Below are 19,447 nucleotides of genomic sequence, written 5' to 3' on the forward strand. Positions count from 1 at the left end.
CATGTGGGTTCGTGTTATTTGTGCTTTGGATTTTGTGTTCCGTGTTGGAACATTATTCTCTCATTCTTTGAGTAAACTGTCGGACTATACTCATCTCTGTGTCCTGCGCCTGACTCCACCTTTCTGCATTTCACCAACACCCTCACAGCAACTGATATATTAAGAAAGCAATGATTATCTCAAATATGGATTGAAAGGAATTTCAGGTTAATTGTAATGATAAAATGTTGTTTGGTAAAATGGCAATATGTTGCAAAGCTTTCTCATCACAATGTCAAAACAGAGTAGAGATGTAGAACTTGTGAAAGAAAACTGGAGAATGAAATCACTCATCCCATATGAATGGTACGTCATTTTTTAACTGAAATTGGCAAGCTATTGTACTTAATTTAGAGCCTTCACTTCTACTATCGAGAGCTTTCAAGCAAGAGATCCTCCCTGTACCCTGTTCCGTCAACTACTGTTTCACGTGTCTCACTCTAACCTTCCGATGTAACACACGACTTACAAGAATCACCCCAGAAAACCTAACCCCATTGGCCCCATGTGGGTATTCAGCACGGGCTAGCCCACACCAAGCCAACAAAGGCTAGCCCACATGAATCCCACACCAGTCCGACATCACAGAGTTTTCAAACCCAGACTCCCAACAGGACGATATTTTGACAGACCAGACCGGGGTTTGGGATGTCAATGAGAAAAGTGAAAAATGTGACCTTAGTTGTGATTTTCTTTAAAAAAAAATTAAGTATTAAAGTAGCTGAATATGTAATTACTCCAACCTTGTGAAAGTGACAAAATTACACGTTTTAATTTTGATCAAAAACAACTTCATATCGAACGGGTGTCTTTGATTTCACGGCCTGCACATGCCCAATTCGGTGCGACACAACTGTTAGACGCAATGACTTGTTTCAGCACATGAGCTCAGCTAGCTAACGTCGCCATGACATCGTCTACAAGTATGATCAGGGATTTATATTGCAGAAGCAGTTTCTGGGGTTATTCATACTAAACCATCTTTGCTGACATGGGCTAGCCATCACCAGCCCAACACAGGCTAGCCCACACCAATCCCACACAGCCAAACACAGGCTATCCTACACCAACCTAACACAGGCTAGCCCACACCAAGTCCACATCAACACAACACAGAACAGCCTACACCAACCTAACATAGGCTTACCCACAACAAACCCACACCAGCCCAGCATGGGCTTTCCAACACCAAGCCCACACTAGCCCGTGTGCACACCATTGCCACAAATCTTCGAATGAGCCCCCGCCTCTTTATTATGAAGTAGGGCTAGCCTGTGTTGGGTTGGTGATGGCTGACCCACAGTAGCCCAACATGGGCCAGCCCACACCAAGCCCAACTTGGGCCTGCCCACACTAAGTCCAGCATGGGCTAGCCCACACCAGCTTCTTCATAACATATAGGAGGAGGAATATTAGAATATTTGTGGGCGTGGTTTGCAAACAGTTATTTTTGTGCAACCGTAACTGAGAGTGTTGTTCCAGTTTAAAGGGTGTGTTGTGTGATGCTCAAAATAAGGCAAGTTAAGAAGTCTTTAAAATAATAAGACATTTAAGAAAACATTATCTAAGTGCATGGGGAATATGAGGAACTTATCAGATTTTCTAGTAAGATATATGTATGATAGTAACAACTTGGTTGTCAACAATGTAACATGTTTGCTAAATACCTTTAAGGTTGGAAAATTATACAATTTTTTATGTAAGTAAATAAGTTTGATTCTAATAAATAAAAAATAAATAATTGGGGCCACTTTCCTTGGGGCCAATGTGGAGCTCATCGGCTCAATTTGGGCAGCCTACATGGGACCAATATTTTAGCCGGCATTGGGCCCACATCGTGCCTATGTGGGCATGTTTGCTTGTACCAGTTTCTATTGAGTACAATTATAGAAAACTGAATGTGTAAGCCGAGCATTTGGGCAGGGATTATTTGTTGAAGCCTTGGCACGTGAGACACCTACACCAAGTGAGACTCATAGTAACATTTCTCACAGCTTAATATGCCGCAGTTTGTTATTGGTTTAGAACTTCACGTAGTATCATCAGTCAATTTCCTGTGATGGATTTTACCACTACTGGTTGTTATTCTTTGAAATGTTGGTCTTGTCTCCTCTCCAACTTGTAATTCCTACACAATCTCCCCAACCAGCTCTGTCTACTGATCTCCCCACCTCCCTAGTTATGTCATGTCACCAGAGTTTGGTGAAATACACTACATGACCAAAAGTATGTGCACACCTGCTCGTCAAACATCTCATTCAAAATCATGAGTATTAATATGGAGTTGGTCCCCCCTTTGGTGCTATAACAGCCTCCACTCTTCTGGGAAGGCTTTCCACTAAATGTTGGAACATTGTTGCGGGGACTTGCTTCCATTCAGCCACAAGAGCATTAGTGAAGTCAGGCACTGATCTAGGGCGATTAGTCCTGGCTCGCAGTTGGCGTTCCAATTCATCCCAAAGGTGTTTGATGGGGTTGAGGTCAGGGCTCTGTGCAGGCCAGTCAAGTTCTTTCACACCGATCTCGACAAACCATTTCTGTATGGACTCGCTTTGTAAACAGAGGCAATGTCATGCAGGAAAGGGCCTTCCCCAAACTGTTTCCACAAGGTTGGAGCACAGAATCGTCTAAATCAAATCAAATCAAATGTATTTATATAGCCCTTCTTACATCAGCTGATATCTCAAAGTGCTGTACAGTAACCCAGCCTAAAACCCCAAACAGCAAGCAATGCAGGTGTAGAATGTCCTTGTATGCTGTAGCGTTAAGATTTCCCTTCACTGCAACTAAGGAACCTGAACCATGAAAAACAGCCCCAGACCATTATTCCTCCTCCACCAAACTTTACAGTTGGCACTATGCATTAGGGCAGGTAGCGTTCTCCTGGCATCCGCCAAACCCAGATTTGTCCGTCAGACTGCCACATGGTGAAGTGTGATTCATCACGCCAGAGAACGCTTTTCCACTACTCAAGAGTCCAATGGCGGCGAGCTTTACACCACTCCAGCGGAAGCTTGGCATTGCACATGGTGGTCTTAGGCTAGTGTGCGGCTGCTCGGCCATGGAAACCCATTTCATGAAGCTCCCGACAAACAGTTCTTGTGCTGATGTTACTTCCAGAGGCAGTTTGGAACTCGGGAGGGAGTGTTGCAACCGAGGAGGAGAGACTATTTTACGTGCTACGCGCTTCAGCACTAGGCGGTCCCGTTCCGTGAGCTTGTGTGGCATACCATTTCGCTGCTGAGCCGTTGTTGCACCTAGACGTCTCCACTTCACAATAAAAGCACTTAAAGTTGTCCGGGGCAGCTCTAGTAAGGCCTAAATTTGACAAACTGACTTGTTGGAAGGGTGGCATCATATGACAGTGCCACGTTGAAACTCACTGAGCTCTTCAGTAAGGCCATTCTACTGCCAATGTTTGTCTATGGAGATTGCATGGCTGTGTGCTCGATTTTATACACCTGCCAGTAACGGGTATTGCTGAAATAGCTAAATCCAGTAATTTGAAGGGGTGTCCACATACTTTTGTATATATCTCAGAATTAACCATCTGTAAATAACAATGTGAAGCAAAGCCCTAGAAACGCAACTCTTATTCCTGTCCCTTGATGTCAACTTCTACGTTTTATAGTCTCTATTCAAAGCGTATCCCGGAAGTTCTGCTTTACAGCGTGATTTAAATTTAAAGGCAATATTCGCGCATTAGCGGAAACTGCATTATTTGTTGATTTGTTTATTTTTGATCTCCATTAGCTTTTGCAGAAGCAGCAGCTACTCTTCCAGGGGTGCACAAAAAAGACAAACCATTACAAGTAACAAAACACTGATACACTGATAGACAAGGACAGTCAGACAAATAAAAAATACAATGATATGCAAACAATACAACAACAAAAATGACAAACAATACGACTAAAAATGTATTTGTGCGTTAGTGTGTCTGTGTGTGCGTGTGTGTGCGTCCCCTCACAGTCCCTGCCGTTCCACTTGCGGTAAACGCTGCATATGTCGTATCAATCGGAAATTACCTTTTCATTTCTATCCTGCAATCTGTAAATCTTCAGCGATACAGACTGAATAGAGCCCTAAACCTCCATAATACAGGATCATTCTGCTATTATTTGACTGATAATGTCTGAAACATTTACTCCATGTAACATGCATGTCATACACATACACCAGAGAACCATGTTTCCCTTCTTGGCAACAGCAGTCGACAATAATAGAAAAACAGAACAAGGTCCCTTAAGAGCCTAACTACACTGACAATAGTAGTAGTTTATTTATTTTTTTACACTCACTTATTGATAAGGTACACTTATAACATCTTCAAGGCCTTGTTATGAAGAGGGAACCAGGTCCATCACATTATTATGATGTACATTTAGTGAGGTTTACTCCCTAGTCTACTCATCAAGGTAACTAAATAGGTGTAGTTATTGAGGTCATTTGCCATAATCACTACACATTCTGAGGGAAACCTTCAGCAAAGTCCACTCTGACTGTCTTGTCAAGGTGGGAACATGGCTCTGTAAATGAGCCTGTATGACTGTGCATGTCAGGCTCAGCTCAGCCCTCTAAGAGCTTCTGGATGTCCTGCATTAAAACATCACAGGTACATCGCCGGAGCATTACACTGTGTGCTACTGCTGACACCGCCACCGCTTATCTGTGTATGACGGGGGGACGGGGGGAAGATAAAGGCATGGTTTGGGGAGAAGTGGAAGTGTCAGCTGCTTTCCATTGTACTGCTGTTGTGACAGATTGGCCAGACGTTCTATGACTGAGATATGTGGATAGGCCTACTCTCTTAGAATTGGAGGACTCGAGGAACCCTGGAGATCCCCAAAGAACCATGGAGTTCCTAAAGAAACCATTGCTAGTCAATGGTTCATATTTGCACCTTTGGTTATTTGAGGGGTTCTTGGAAGAGGAAGGAAGGAACCCAGAACCAGAGGCATGGCTGAGTAGGGGCATGGCTTTCAGATAGATATTTTTAGACCACCCGTTCGAGTGTATGTAATTCCAATTAATCTGTTCTATTGTCATCACATGTTAAGGTGGAGCACTGACAGTTTTGTAACATCAATTAGGCTTAGAGAGGTCCCTTAAGAGCCTATGCAAATCCTGAAGTTGAAGTAGTTACCACTTTATTACTTTATGTAATCACCAATGTTAAGAAAAAAATGTTGGGACTTGTTTACATTTTTCACATTACATCATATATCATAAATAAACTGTCAAATGTCAAAAACTTTCAGGAACTAAATATACATAATTAACAGTTTGAAAGCAATTAGAGTTAATAAAGATCAGTTGTGAGGGTTGGGATGGGTCCTTAAAAAAAAAAATATCATCCTGTTGTTCCGCAACCTGTTGGCACGTAGAGGAGCCTCTCCCCAGGCGCCTCGGCACAACCAGCCCGTTCAAGTCACCAGGACCGTGTGTGCATGTGCGACATCCCAACCTCGGGTCACTGCAGCCTGTATTGCCGCGCCGGACACATCAGGATGGACCTTGGCACTGGCTCGGCCAAGCAGAACAGACCAAACTGCGCAAGATGTTGGGGCAATGAAACCATTAACTTACAACCCTGCGCAGTAGATGATAAATGAGCTATAGACAATCCACATGTGAGAACACCCATTCAACAGCCAATACTCTGGTTATCAAAGTACAGTGCTGCCTGAGGGTCTGACCCCCATCTGCTTCTTTGCCTGAAATGGGATACCTAGTCAGTTGTTCAGCTGAAATGTGTCTTCCGCATTTAACCCCTCTGAATCAGAGAGGTGCAGGGGGCTGCCTTAATCAACATCCACGTCTTCGGCTCCCGGGGAACAGTGGGTTAACTGCCTTGCTCAGGGGCAGAACTATATATTTTTACCTTGTCAGCTCAGGGATTCGATCCAGCAACCTTCTGGTTACTGGCCCAATGCTCTAACCACTAGGCTACCTGCCGCCACAGCATCAAACACAGACTGTGAATCCCAAACCACTCCCTACTAACTCGATCGGAGTACCCTCCGTTGTCATGTGTTGCTGACACAAGAGAGTGGCGATGGGATCAATAAACCCATCAACTTCGGGACACACTCCTGACTTGAATGATGCAATTCATGTTCCATTTAAAAAAAATAAAACAAGCATGAAATTCAAATGAACAAATTCCCTCTGTTGTTTTACAAGATATAGCCTAAACTTGAGTAACAGTTAAACATTTAATTTGGGAGATATTTCATCTGTTACGCGTCAAGTCTCGAAATCAGACAAACAAATGCATGTGACATATAATTAGGCACGCCTCTCCATTCTTTTGTATTAAATTGTGCAAACTCCAAACATATTGCAGTGCATGTCAGAAAAGCACTTCGCTCTGTTGCCTGCAGCCTTGCTGGCTCAGTCGATGTGGATATCCGATGGTCTAATTAGCCCTTACACCCTCGATCATTTTCACTCCCTCAGCTTTGGGACACTTGTACAAATGGCTTGAAGCATTTGAACGCGTAAATGGAGGGCCGAGGGGTGAGGGGAAGGGGGTGATTTGGGATTCAGACAGATTTTTTTTTAGAAATCACACAAATGACAACAATACATTTTCAAGGGTTAGTGTTGGGTTTGGCTCTGGCTGCCTGTCTCTGGACTTGTTCAACATCGCATCACTATCAGTCTTACAATCACAGTCAAAAGCTGAACTTTCACTGCCATTACTGCTACCACTGCACATTTCTGGGCTGTCTGGCAGGACTGCAACGGGGGAGGGGGGGGGGTCTCCTACCTCCTCTTCCCCTCCTCAGGGTGTGCCCCCAGCCGGAGAGCCAATTGGCTCCAGTGGCGGGAAAGTCAAACTGGAAGGGCCAACGGTTTCCTTTGGCAGGAATTTGAAACTTCCATCTCTTCCCCTTTAATCAGCACACTAACTGCTGCACTCCCTGCCTCCATTTCCTTACCTGCACCTTCACCACTTCCTCAACAATGACCAACCCCTGCTCAGTACTCGCAATACGGGGGCTGCTTGGGGGCCATTTCTATAGAGATGAGTCACCTCCACAGAGATCGCACGTTCTGTGATACTGGTACTCCAAAAAGGAGTGGCCCAGTCCTCTGCACACCACCTGCTGGCAAATCTCATCTAGGTGCACCTGCTCGCCATACTTACTACATAAATTTGGTTGGCCCTGATTAGGGAAGAGTAAAAATTCCCTAATTCCCTAATTACAAAATACAATTACAAAATACCATTAAGATCCATGTGTCAAAATAAACTACAAAATACTTGTATTTAGAAAATTATTTAATTAGAATACTTGTATTTTAAAATACAGAAATACATTTGCAAGTAGCCAGCCCGAACAGCAACAACATTCTCGGTTACAAAAATATTTTACTTGCTATGACATGTTGTTTATCTACCTTGGTTAAATTCTTTCCTTCTTAATGCATTTGTGCCAATCAGTTGTGTTGTGACAAGGTAGCGGTGGTATACAGAAGATAGCCCTATTTAGTAAAAGACCAAGTCCATATTATGGCAAGAACAGCTCAAATAAACAAAGAGAAACGACAGTCCATCTTTTCTTTAAGACATGAAGGTAAGTTACTCAGGAAAATGTCAAGAACTTTGAATGCTTCTTCAAGTGCAGTTGAAAAAACCATCAAGCGCCATGATGAAACTGGCTCTCATGAGGACTGCCACAGGAAAGGAATACCCAGAGTTACCTCTGCTGCAGAGGATAAGTTCATTAGAGTTACCAGCCTAAGAAATTGCAGCCCAAATAAATGCATCAATGTTCAAGTAACAGACACATCTCAACATCAACTGTTCAGAGAAGACTGCGTGAATCAAGCCTTCGTGGTTGAATTTCTGCAAAGAAACCACTACTAAAGGACACCAATAAGAAGAAGAGACTTGCTTGGACCAAGAAACAAGAGCAATGGACATTAGACCGGTGTAAATCTGTCCTTTGGTCTGATGAGTCCAAATTTGAGATTTTTGGTTCCAACCGCCGTGTCTTTGTGAGACGCAGAGTGGGGAAACGGATGATCTCTGTATGTGTAGTTCCCACCGTGAAGCATGGAGGAGGTGGTGTGATGGTGTGGGGGTAATTGCTGGTGACACAGTCTGTGATTCATTTAGAATTCAATGCACACTTAACCAGCATGGCTACCACAGCATTCTGCAGCGATACGCCATCCCATCTGGTTTGCGCATAGTGGGACAATCATTTGTTTTTCAACAGGACAATGACCCAACATACCTCCAGGCTGTGTAAGGGCTATTTGACCAAGAAGGACAGTGATGGAGTGCTGCATCAGTTGATCTGGCCTCCACAATCACCCAACCTCAACCCAAATGAGATGGGTTGGAATGAGTTGTACCACCAGAGCAGATGCAGAAGGATTGGGTCCCTATTCAGAATCAGGCAGCGTGCATACAATCCACCACTTCTGAGTGTATTACTTGCTAACGTTTAGTCTGTGGACAATAAAGTAGACGAGTTCAGGGCGAGGATCCCCTCCGGAGAAATATCAGGGACTGTAACATACTCTGTTTTACAGAATCATGGTTTTCTCTGGATATATTGTCCCCGTCCATTCAGCCAGTGGGCTTCTCCGTCCATCGTGCCGATAGGAAGAAAGAACTCTGGGGGAAAAAAGAAAGGCGGTGGGGAATTGTTTCATGATTAACAACTCCTGGCGTGATTGTGGTAACGTACAGGAACTCAAGTCCTTTTGTTCTCCCGATCTGGAATATCTCAACATCAAATGCTGAACATGGACGTGTACAAACACACCAGCTACGGCCTCCGTAAGGCAATCAAAGAGGCAAAACAACAGTACAGGTACAAAGTGGATGCCCAATTAAACGGCTCTGACATAAGAAGTGGCAGGGACTCCAGACAATCATCGATTATAAAGGGAAAACCAGCCACGTCGTGGACACAGACGCCTCGCTTCAGGACGAGCTAAACACCTTCTTCACCCGCTTTGAGGAAAACAGAGCCGCCAACACGGTCCCCAACGCTCACAAGGACTGTGTGCTCTCATTCTCCGTGGCCGACGTGAGTTAGTCATTTAAGCGTGTTAACCCTCGCAGGGCTGCCGGCTCAGACGATATCCCAATCCATGTCCTCAGAGAATGTTCAGACCAGCTGGCTGGAGTGTTTACTGACATTAAATCTCTCCATATCTCAGTCTGTTGTTCCCACTTGCTTCAAGATGTCCACCATTGTTCCTGTACCCAAGAAAGTGACGGTAACTTAGCTAAACTAAACTTCTGTCATCATGAAGTGCTTTGAGAGGCTAGTTAAGGACCATATAATCTTCACCTTACCTGACACCCTAGACCCACTACAATTCACATATCGGCCCAACATATCCACGGAAACACAATCATCCTATCCCGCCTGGACAAGAGAGATACATATTTAAGAATGCTGTTCATTGACTACAGCTCAGCCTTCAACACCATAGTGCCCTTTAAGCTTATCACTAAGCTCATGGCCCTGGGCCTGAACCTTTCCCTGTGCAACTGGGTCCTAGACCCCAAGTGGTGAAGGTAGGCAACAACACCTCTTCCGCACTGATCCTCAACACAGGGGCCCCACAGGGGTCTATGCTCAGCCCCCTCCTGTACTCCCTGTTCACTCATGACTGCATGGCCCCGCACATCTCCAACACAATCATCAAGTTTGCTGATGACACAACAGTGGTAGGCCTGATTACCAACAACTATGAGACAGCCTACAGGGGGGAGGTGAGAGCCCGGGCAGAGGCGTGCCAGGAAAATAACCTCTCCCTCAACATCAACAAAACAAAGGAGCTGATCATGGACTACAGGAGACAGCAGAGAGAGCACGCCCCCATCCACAGGGCCGCAGTGGAGAGGATCAAAAGCTTCAAGTTCCTCTGAAATGGTCCCTTCACACAGACAGCGTCGTGAAGGCGCAACAGCACCTCTTCAACCTCAGGAGGCTGCAGAAGTTTGACTTGGCCCCAAAGACCCTCACAAACTTCTACAGACGCACCATTGAGAGTATCCTGTCAGGCTGTATCACAGCCTGGTACGGCAATTGCACCTTCCACAATCGTATGGCTCTCCAGAGGGTGGTGTGGTCAGCCCAATGCATGACCGGGGGCACCTTACCTGCCCCACAGGACATATACAGCACCCAGTTTCACAGAAAGGGCAAGAAGATCAAGTTGGACCTCGGACACCCGAGCCACAGCCTGTCCACCCCGCTACTATCTAGAAGGCGAAGACAGTACAGGTCCATCAAAGCTGGGACTGAGAGATTGATAAACAGCTTCTATCTCTAAGCTATCAGACAGTTAAACAGTTACCACTAGCCGGCCTCCGCCCAGTAGCCTGCTCTGAACCTTAGTCACTGTTCTAGCCGGCTACCACCCGGTACTCTACCCTGCACCTTAGAGACTGCTGCCCGATGTACATAGAGTCATTGAACACTATGTACAATGACATCACTTTAATTATGTTTACATAAGGTTTCACCCACTTTCTATTTATATACTTTATAAAACACAAGCATTTCGCTGCACCTGCGTTAACATCTGCATATCTGTGTATGCGACCAATAAACGTTGATTTGAAACCAACACCACCCACAGCTAAGCAAGCTAGCAGGCTAACAAACAACCATAGCTGCCACCAATTATCTACTTAAACAAGGGCTAAAGGGGACAAAAGGAAGAGAAAGGAAAGAAAATGTGTAGGCTAACTGCCAGCTGCTAGCAGGCCCAAACTGAAGGTTAACCAGCTAGCTAACAGACTAAACAAGCTCAGAGCTAACAAACAATTGCTATACTAGACTACCCAATAAGTAGAAGCAATCTAGAAACAAAAACTGAGAAAACCAGGAAGCAAGGAGAAAGGAGCCTGACAGCCACTCCACCTGGTTGCAAAAAACAAGAAGAAAACAAAGGTAAATCTGAACCAAAAAAAACAATTTTAAATCAAAAGGCACCCTCCAACCTCTTGAGCATAGTCAAAAGGCATCAAATGAATATTATTAATATTATATTAGAATATGTAATATACATAGATTTTCAATGAAAGATGAAGTACAAACTTAACACGATCAACAAGTATAACATTTACTCTAATGGGTGACCACAAATAACTACCTGAAAGCCATGCCTCCAATAAGCCACGTCTCCAATCATATAATAGTCTGCCACCTCTTCAATATTTTTTTTAAAAGGTTCAAAATTGAACCCTTCTGATCAAAAAAAGGTTCCAGTTTGAACCTTTACACAGGGATTTCTCAAAGACCCTTTTCTGAGGGGTTCCTCGAGGAACCTTTTTGACCTGGAAATAAGCCATGTCTCGGCGTGGTAGTTTTTAAAACCCCAAAATGTCCTTCCAGGCATCTTTACTTCAAAGAGTCTATATTATCTGCATACACATTAAAGGCTTCAAATAGGTACACCTGATTTATGCAAAAATGGGGCCTCAATCCCATTATTCACTGTGCTTTGCCCAAGTAAACATCATTGGTGACATCAGATGCATATGATATTGTAGAGTAATAGCAACACATAAGGAAATAGTCAAGATAAAAAGATATACGGCGATAGTCAAGATAAACCAAACTGATGTGCAACTCAAATAAGGTATATGACCATTATCTCTGAGAGGGAGTGGGTTTATGTTTGTATGTCTGTATATGTGTGAGTTGTATCTCATGCTGCTCATGTTTCCCTGGTCCCGTGTGTAGGTGGTGGTGAATGCCTTGGTGGGAGCCATCCCCTCCATTATGAATGTGCTGCTGGTGTGCCTCATCTTCTGGCTCATCTTCAGTATCATGGGGGTCAACCTGTTTGCAGGGAAGTATTACTACTGCTTCAACGAGACCTCAGAGGAGTACTTTAAACCGGACGTTGTCAACAACAAGACAGAGTGCTTTGCACTAATCAACGCAAATTACAGTGAGGTCAGATGGAAGAATGTCAAGATTAACTTTGACAATGTGGCTGCAGGATACCTGGCACTTCTACAAGTGGTAAGTACAAGGTCTTTCCTATTGTCGTGTATCTGACTTCTTTAATGTGATGACAAGCTATTTTATGAAATCGATTACCTAACATTTGATTGATTACGTGATTGAATTAAACCATGCAACAGTTAACTCGTTAATAACCTGGGGCACCACGGAAGAGTTAGTTTATATAGAGTGGCTATCTCCCGAATCTTTTATATCAATAGCAGTCAATCAGTCATTAATTATTCTTTACCTTCTATCAGTCTCATCTGAACGTCATAAAAGTCTTGGTTATCTTTACCGACCCAGCCTTTACTATGAATCATCCATACACAAATTGTTTCAATTATTTATTTACTATCTAATTAAACAATTACAGAATATACAATACATAATAACATTATACAGTAAATACCATCCCTAGTGGACTAAACAAAAACAGTTTGGTTATAACATGATAGATTCAGAGAGGAAAAGGGGGAGAGGAAGACAAAGGAACATGGGTCTCTATCTGACATGGGAAGCTATTCTCGCATAAATATGAATACATATGCACTTTAACAATTGCTCGTTTGGATAAAGGAAAGTAATCAGTATTTACGTTTGAGCTAGTGATGTGAGGCTCTGGTTTGCCCAGTCGAGGCCGCCATTGTCCTTTGTAGATTCTGCCGGGTTGTCGTGGAGTGAGATGTTCATCTGCGTCGGTCAATGTTCTTACTAGATTTGCTACCTTTCCAGCTGCAGTCTGTTAGGCTGTAATCTAGGACTCACGTCTTCTTGAGTGATCAATATTTCAGAGCTCATATCATTTCACGTGTGGAGCAAGCTCTCACGTTTTCTGGCCTGTAGAGTTGAAATTAGACTTAGCCCTTTTTAGTATTTGGAACTGAGGTGACTTTGGGTCACAGGGCTTTTATAGAAATGTAGAAAAGGGGTTGGTTCATCATTTCCAACCAATGTCTATTCACTTGGGCGTAGCCACTGGCTGGATACGAGTTACCGTTAAAACACACCATTTTCATTTTAGAAGACTTAATCACATTGTTATCTTTTCAAAAGTTTTCTTATACTTTGTTAAACATTTTATCCAACATTCAGATGCAAGCCTCATAACTGAGGAACCTATATAAACAGAGTTAGGGTAATGTGGCTGTATTGTCTTTCATGAGGTCACAAACATGAAACAAAACGGACCGGGTCGTAGCTGGCTTCTCCACCGACCGTTTACACATTCTCCAAAATAGGAATTGTTCAATTCTCAAATTCTGGGATGTAGTAGAATTGGGCGGTAGAGTCCCTTTGTCTTACTGTGAAACTCTCTCTCCATACTGCATGGTCAAGGAGAGAAGTGTCTCTGCACGGTATTTATGACTGGGTGTTAAAGTCATAACGCTGGAGAGGGGGGGTCACATCTCTGCTAGAGGGCTAGCGTCATGACACTATTGATGTTCTGACTTTTCACTCCTTTGGCTCCTCCCACTTTGGAGAAGGTCAAAGTTGAACGGTACTTAGACTGCAGAAGTCAATAATCATATTTTTTCAGTCATTGGCTTCCTACTGTACCTCTATGTCCATCATCTTGTAATTTTCCTCCTTCCTTTTCAACACCTCATCCTAATTTCCCCCCTAATTTCCCCTAAACTTAACCTTAATTCTTATTCCTCACTTTTCTTTCCCCCTTTTTCTCACAACTCTATATATCCCCTTTCTCACAGGCCACGTTTAAAGGCTGGATGGACATAATGTATGCCGCCATTGATTCTCGGAAGGTAAGCCTGACACTTGAGGTTTGTCTCCCTTTTGTTTGGTGGTTGGTATTGTGTGAACAGATGTAACATGTTCCAGAAGAACCTACCAATACTAACTTGTTTGGAAAGGGGAATGTAATGAGGGAGAGTTTGGAGCTTGAATGTGTTTTTCCTGTTCTCTGTAGGTGGAGGATCAGCCGATCTATGAAGACAACATCTACATGTATATCTACTTTGTTGCCTTCATCATCTTTGGCTCTTTCTTTACCCTCAATCTCTTCATTGGTGTCATCATTGACAACTTTAACCAGCAAAAGAAAAAGATAAGACCTATTTTTCTTATTCAAGTTTCAAGTTTTAATGTCACATGCACAAGTACAGTGAAATGCCTTTCTTGCAAACTCAAAACTCAAAACCCAACAATGAAATAATCAATAACAATGTATTACTAGAAAAAACACATGAAATAAGAACAAGAAATATGAAGGCCTCCCGAGTGGCGCAGTGGTCTAAGGCTGTGCCACTAGAGATCCTGGTTCGATCCAGGCTCTGTCGCAGCCGGCCGGGACCGGGAGACCCATGGGACGGCGCACAATTGGCCCAGCGTAGTCCGGGTTAGGGGATGGTTTGGCCGGCAGGGATGCCCTTGTTCCATCGCGCTCTAGCGACTCCTGTGGCGGGCCGACATGGTCGCCAGGTGTACAGTGTTTCTTCCGACACATCGGTGTGTCTGGCTTCTGGGTTAAGCAGGCAGTGTGACTTGGTTGGGTTGTGTGTCGGAGGACGCACAGCTGTTGCCTCTCCCTAGTCCGTATGGGAGTTGCAGCGATGAGACAAGACTGTAACTACCAATTGAATACCATGAAATTGGGGAGAAAAAATGGTATAAAGAAATATGAAATACGTAAGTAAGCATACTATATACAGGAAATATTTTTCAAAAGTCAGTTCCAATACCATATTTATAATGTGCAGGAATGCTGGAGTGATGGCGATAGATTATGTAAGGGGACTAGGCAATAGGATATAAGATAAACAAAGTAGCAGCAGTGCTTTTTCACAAGCATTTCGCTACACTCGCATTAACATCTGCTAACCATGTGTATGTGACCAATAAAATGTGATTTGATTTGATTGCATACTATGTGAGTGGGTGTGCATAAATGTATGTGCATATTATGTGTGAGCAAGAAAATTCCTTGGACCTGTTAATAAGATAAAACTATACTGAACAAAAATATAAATGCAACATGCAACAATTTCAAAGAGAGGAAATCAGTCATTTGAAATAAACTCATTAGGCCCAAATCTATGCATTTCACAGATATGCATCTGTTGGCCACAGATACCTTTAAAAAAAATGGGCCTCCCAATGGGCGCAGGATTTCGTCACGCTATCTCTGTGCATTCAAACTGCCATCGATAAAATGCAATTGGGTTCGTTGTCCATAGCTTATGCCTGCCCATACCATATCCCCACCTCTGTCATTGGGCACTCTGTTCACAATGTTGATATCAGCAAAATGCTATCACACATGACACCATACACGTGGCCTGGGTTGTGAGGCCGGTTGGACGTACTGCTAAATTCTCTAAAATGAAATTGGAAGCGGCTTATGGTAGAGAAATTAACATTCAATTATCTGGAAACAGCTCTGGTGGACATTCCTGCAGTCACCATGCCAATTGTGCACTCCCTCAAAACTTGAAACATCTGTGGCGTTGTGTGACAAATCTGCACATTTTAGAGTGGCCTTTTATTGTCCTCAGCACAAATGCATCAGCGTAATGATCATGCTGTTTAATCAGCTTCTTGATATGCCACACCTGTCATGTGAATGGATTATCTTGGCAAAGGAGAAATGCTCACTAACGGGGATGTAAACAAATTTGTATGCAACATTTGAGAGAAATAAGCTTTTTGTGCGCATGGAACATTTCTGGGATATTATATTTCAGCTCATGAAACATGGGACCAACACTTTACATGTTGCATTTATATTTTTGTTCAGTGTAGGTTAAGAACAAGTTCCCACATTATTTGGCTCAACAAGGTTGTAACCAGATGTTTTCTTGTGTCCCTTTACTTTGGAGGTCAGGATATATTCATGACAGAGGAGCAGAAGAAATACCACACTGCCATGAAAAAACTTGGCTCAAAAAAACCACAAAAACCTATACCAAGACCATTGGTGAGTCTCTTCCTTTTACCCAAGGACTACTTTGGGGGAGGCGTAAATTAGGCGTTTTCTCATTATGGTAACATTCAAAAGACATGTTGAAAACGAAACTTTACTAACAAACAGACCTTCCAGAATGTCCCCTTACCAAATGTGCCTCGCTTTAATTTGTTAAACCTACTAACGTTTCTTTATCCATCCTCCATTCTTTTCTCTATTTTCTCTCAGAATAACTTTCAGGGCCTGGTATTTGACTTCGTGACGCAGCAGGTGTTTGATATATCTATTATGATGTTGATCTGCCTCAACATGGTGACCATGATGGTGGAGACGGACGATCAGTCAGAAGAAACTGACAATATCCTCTACTGGGTCAACTTTGTCTTCATTGTTATTTTTACTACTGAGTTTGTGTTAAAGCTCTTTGCCCTTCGCCACTACTACTTCACCATTGGGTGGAACATCTTTGACGTGGTTGTGGTCATTCTCTCAATTGTTGGTCAGTAGTGATTTCATCCCTTTCCTCCTACATGCAGTTGCCTATTCTTATATGCCTGGTATTTATGTGCTAGAACCTGAATTGCTGTTTTAATTCAAAGTACTAGAAATGGGTTGCTTTATTTTCTATCAAAAATCATGTGTCTAGAAGTATCACATTATTATGAAATTTGAGGCCTGGGAAAGTGAGATTGTGTTAACATCTCCCCCTAGTGGCCTACCAGTCACAGGACAGTTTGTATTATTATTATTAGAAAAATATATGTATGACAGAATGTTATGGTTTTAAGGAAACATACTAAAAAGATTGCAGAACATATCAACAATCATACATTTCTCCATATCCTCTTCTTTCTCTGTGTGCTTCTCTATCCAGGCATGTTCCTCGCAGATATCATTGAGAAGTACTTTGTCTCTCCAACCCTCTTCAGGGTGATCCGACTGGCCCGAATCGGCAGAATCCTGCGTCTGATCAAAGGGGCCAAGGGCATTCGGACTTTACTGTTTGCTCTGATGATGTCACTTCCTGCCTTGTTCAACATCGGGTTGTTACTCTTCCTGGTTATGTTCATCTTCTCTATCTTTGGCATGTCTAACTTTGGCTATGTCAAGCATGGGGCAGGAATCGACGACATGTACAACTTTGAGACATTTGGCAACAGCATGATCTGCCTGTTTATGATCACCACATCTGCCGGCTGGGACGGTTTGTTGTTACCCATCCTCAACTACCCCCCAGACTGTGACCCACAACTGGAGAACCCAGGTGCACCAAATACGGGCGACTGCGGCAACCCCTCGGTTGGGATTTTCTTTTTTGTCATGTATATTATTGTCTCCTTCCTAATCGTGGTCAACATGTACATTGCCATCATCCTTGAGAACTTCGGCGTTGCAACTGAAGAGAGTGCCGACCCGCTCAGCGAAGACGACTTCACGACCTTCTACGAAATATGGGAGAAGTTCGACCCAGACGCCTCGCAGTTCATCACCTATGGCAAGCTTGGTGACTTTGCAGACTACCTCGAGCACCCGCTCCGTGTTCCAAAGCCCAACACCATAGAGCTGATCTCCATGGACTTGCCCATGGTGAGCGGGGACCGGATCCACTGCCTCGACATTCTGTTTGCATTCACCAAACGGGTACTAGGCGATACCGGAGAGCTGGACATGCTAAGGGATCAAATGGAACAACGCTTTATTGCGGCGAACCCGTCCAAAGTGTCTTATGAGCCTATTACTACTACTCTGAGGCGCAAGCAGGAGGACGTGTCGGCCAAAATCATACAGCAGGCCTACCGAAACTACCTGGCTAGACGCGGCTTCAAACGCAAGCGCAGACCTGCCAGTAACAATAATGTGAAGAATGGGGGGACGAATCCAGAAAAGGAAAAGAAGGAGGGTACGCCCTCCACTGCCTCTCTCCCCTCCTATGACAGTGTAACCAAACCTGACAAGGAAAAACAGGATGAGAACGAAGGAAAGGGAGGGAAGAAGGAGGCCAGAAACCAAAAAGCCGTCAGGGAATCTAAGTGTTAGAATATCGTAATAATAATAACAGTAATAATTATTATAATAATATAACTTCAAGCAAAGTGTGAGGAAACCATCTAATCCACAAATGTACAGATTATTTCATTTGCAAGTAAGAAAAATAATAATATTAATAATTTTGTTTACAGACTTCATACTATTGATGCAGAGGGAAGCAGCTGTCTCTTACAGCTTGAAGACACTTGAACTTGATTTAAACTAAAAAGTATACTGTCTGACATTGTTGCATCTAGACTACTGATCTTAACAAAAGGGAATGAAAAACAGACAAAATATGGAAGAAATGTCTTTGTTTGCAAAAGGGCAGATGGTGGACTACACATAAGGAACAGAACTCTTCACTAAGAGGAATGAATGAGAAACGCTGATAAGGGATTTAATGTGTGGGATTCCCGCCAGCAATGGATTCCCATGGAAATACAGTGCTATGCAGGAAAAACATGGAAATACTGCTTGACTTGAAGAATCATCTTCCAAAAGCAGCCAGAAGGGCCTCTGTATCATTTAATTTAGACATTCATGGAGGACATTTATGGACATTATCACTCTGTATGAACAAACAGAAGAACGGCTGAGAAGAGAAAAACAAAGACCCAGAGTAGCCTAATGTAAGTTTTTTTTATTTGGTTTGTTAATGCTGAATATACTTGTATCTCCACATAATTTGAGTGGCAAAAAAAGCAAAAAGGTACAAAACAAAAACAACAAACATTTTCACTTAACTCTTCTTCTCATTCTATCTTTGTTATATCCACATCAAAAGGCTTTTTCTACACGGGCTTTCACATCGATTGGTTAAGGGGCTGTTTATTAAGGAGTCATCTTGGGCCAAGGGCTTACATTTACTCAGTCCGATTTCCAAACAAATACATAAATAATTGTGCTTGTTCAGTGCATAGTAAATACTTGCATGATGGCATGTTTTGATCAGAAATCTTGCATGAATAATCATAGTCCACAAGACACTAATACTCAGACCACAACAGTGGCTCGATTATAGGTTTGAGGTTGTCCACTGTCAAAAATTCAAAGTTAGAAGTAAATCATTAGTATTATGATGAGAAACTTTGTGTCGAATGAATAGCAACATTGTGGATTTTATGCAAACTAATTGTATTGCTGCTATGGGATGCAGAAGAGATGGGATTGGATGTCTGTGTGTATCATTGAGTGTATTTGGTGGATTGTTTTAAGAGAAATAAATTATTATGTAAATCTTAAAAAGCTTATATTTATAATTTGTATGCAGAAATATCACTTACCTAATTGACCATGCCATCTGCCTTTGTTTTTGTGTTGGATGAGGGCATTGTGGGAGTGTCTACATTGGTAGGGAATTGACAGGTGTAGCAAGCTAGTTTTGATTTCAGATTTTTCTCTAAGGCCAATTTAGACTGTTCTACAAGGTTTGAGTGAGGAAAGAATGTTGTAT

At 42.9% G+C, this 19,447-nt stretch overlaps 1 protein-coding gene across 2 annotated transcripts in view; it reads left to right on the forward strand.

Moving 5' to 3' along the window:
* Positions 1 to 18,000, forward strand: part of LOC120061588 (sodium channel protein type 8 subunit alpha-like) — a 105,439-nt gene extending 87,439 nt beyond the window's left edge. For both annotated transcript variants that reach the window (XM_039011499.1, XM_039011507.1), the window contains 6 exons: positions 11,772 to 12,056; positions 13,751 to 13,804; positions 13,969 to 14,106; positions 15,871 to 15,975; positions 16,192 to 16,462; positions 16,838 to 18,000. In XM_039011499.1, coding sequence (XP_038867427.1) covers positions 11,772 to 12,056; positions 13,751 to 13,804; positions 13,969 to 14,106; positions 15,871 to 15,975; positions 16,192 to 16,462; positions 16,838 to 18,000 — 2,016 coding nt within the window. The remainder of the gene's footprint in view (positions 1 to 11,771; positions 12,057 to 13,750; positions 13,805 to 13,968; positions 14,107 to 15,870; positions 15,976 to 16,191; positions 16,463 to 16,837) is intronic.
* Positions 18,001 to 19,447: the final 1,447 nt, after the last annotated feature.

Source organism: Salvelinus namaycush, chromosome 2 (genome assembly GCF_016432855.1).
Source record: "Salvelinus namaycush isolate Seneca chromosome 2, SaNama_1.0, whole genome shotgun sequence".
Classification (NCBI taxonomy): domain Eukaryota; kingdom Metazoa; phylum Chordata; class Actinopteri; order Salmoniformes; family Salmonidae; genus Salvelinus; species Salvelinus namaycush.